Source organism: Nymphaea colorata, chromosome 10 (genome assembly GCF_008831285.2).
Source record: "Nymphaea colorata isolate Beijing-Zhang1983 chromosome 10, ASM883128v2, whole genome shotgun sequence".
Lineage (NCBI taxonomy): Eukaryota > Viridiplantae > Streptophyta > Magnoliopsida > Nymphaeales > Nymphaeaceae > Nymphaea > Nymphaea colorata.
The window spans coordinates 5,646,568-5,648,125 of record NC_045147.1 but is presented as its reverse complement, the minus strand read 5'-3'; the positions used below and the strand labels follow the sequence as shown (position 1 = coordinate 5,648,125).

At 35.7% G+C, this 1,558-nt stretch overlaps 1 protein-coding gene across 1 annotated transcript; it reads left to right on the top strand.

Annotated features, from left to right (window-relative positions):
• Nucleotides 1-209: 209 nt before the first annotated feature.
• Nucleotides 210-1,164, top strand: LOC126410474 (uncharacterized). The gene is made up of 2 exons (XM_050080274.1): nt 210-750; nt 852-1,164. The coding sequence occupies exons 1-2, from the start codon at nt 225-227 to the stop codon at nt 887-889; spliced, it is 564 nt and encodes a 187-aa protein (XP_049936231.1). The 5' UTR covers nt 210-224; the 3' UTR covers nt 890-1,164.
• Nucleotides 1,165-1,558: the final 394 nt, after the last annotated feature.

Here is a 1,558-nt window from a genome sequence, read left to right as displayed (position 1 = left end):
ATGTAAATCTTATGCTTTAGGATCTTGGTGAAAGAGATTATATGAAGTTGACAGTTCATAGATGCCAAGAAATCACAAAGTTTATTTACAATCATGCTTATGTCTTGAATTTGATGAGGAAATTCACAAATGGAGCTGAATTAATTCGACCTGCACAAACACGGTTTGCTACAAATGTTTTGACTGTGCAGGGTATAGTCAAGCAAAGTTCTTCTCTCAGGCAGATGTTTTCAAGTGATGATTGGGCTGCATATCCACATGCCTATAAAAGAAAGGCTATGACAGTTGTGGATACCATCTTCGATGCTGACTTTTGGGAATCATGTGTGCACTTATTGAAGATTTGTGTACCTTTAGTGAAAGTCCTCAGATTAGTTGATAGTGAAGATAGACCTTCTATTGGATATTTATACGAGTCTATGGATAGAGCCAAGGAGGCCATTAGAGATAATATGAAGGGAAAAAAGAAGTTGTACATGCCTATATGGAAGATTATAGATGAAAGGTGGTCTGGACAACTTCATCGCCCACTTCATGCAGCAGCCTACTACCTAAATCCTGCTATTAGATTTCTTCCCACTTTTAAGAAGGACAGAGAGGTCGAGTATGGCATGTTGGATTGCATTGATGTATTAGTAAGTGATAGTAAAGAACAAGACGCTATCCATATGTCGATCAACAAATATGATACGGCTTCTGGTACCATGGCGAGAGACACAGCAGTTCGATGCAGGACAACTATGCGTCCAGGTATTAGAAAAAGAGACTTTATACTTTTTGTTGTTTAGCTTTTATTCTACCTTCTCATATATTTATTTCTGACAACATTTTTACTTTCCATCTGTTATTAGATTTGTGGTGGGAAAGGTTTGGGCCTGATTGCCCATAACTAAGGAAGCTTGCAATTAGAATCCTCAGTCAAACATGTAGTGCAACTGGATGTGAAAGAAATTGGAGTGTATTTCAGCACATCCATAGTAAGAAGAGGAATAGGCTGGAACATAAAAGGTTGAATGACCTTGTTTACGTTCGTTATAATATGAAGTTGAGACAAAGGTAAACATTTGTTTTGTTATACAAGAATATCAAATTCTAATATATATTTTAATCTCTAACAATTTGTTAATTTTTTCTCTTGTTAGGCAACTAGAAACAACATCTACAAGGAAGCATCACAATCAATATGATCATATCTTCATTAACCATTTTGATATATTAGATTCTTGGGTTGAAGAAGAACCAGCTGCAATACTTGATGAGGACGATCTTGATGTTTTGAATGTTGAAGGAGCAGCAGAGATTGTTGAAGAAGGAGAGGCTGGGGAGGAGCAATGGAATGTTGGTGACATTCCATTTACAACAGAGGGGATAGAAGAAGAAGTTAATGAAGAAAATGAAGATGATGATGAAGAAAATGAAGATGATGATGCAGATGACGATATGTTTTGAGTTTTGACTTCTGAACTTATGAATTGACGATAGGTTGCTTAATATGTAATTTTGATTTTTGAATGTTTGATACTTTGTTTTCTTATTTTGGAATGTCTTGTTCATATTT

Excerpts from the sequence above, each read along its gene's own strand:
- LOC126410474 (XM_050080274.1), top strand. The coding sequence starts at position 225 with ATGTTTTCAAGTGATGATTGGGCTGCATATCCACATGCCTATAAAAGA. Across the intron at positions 751-851 it reads CAGGACAACTATGCGTCCAG|ATTTGTGGTGGGAAAGGTTT; the intron begins GTATTAGAAAAA and ends ATCTGTTATTAG.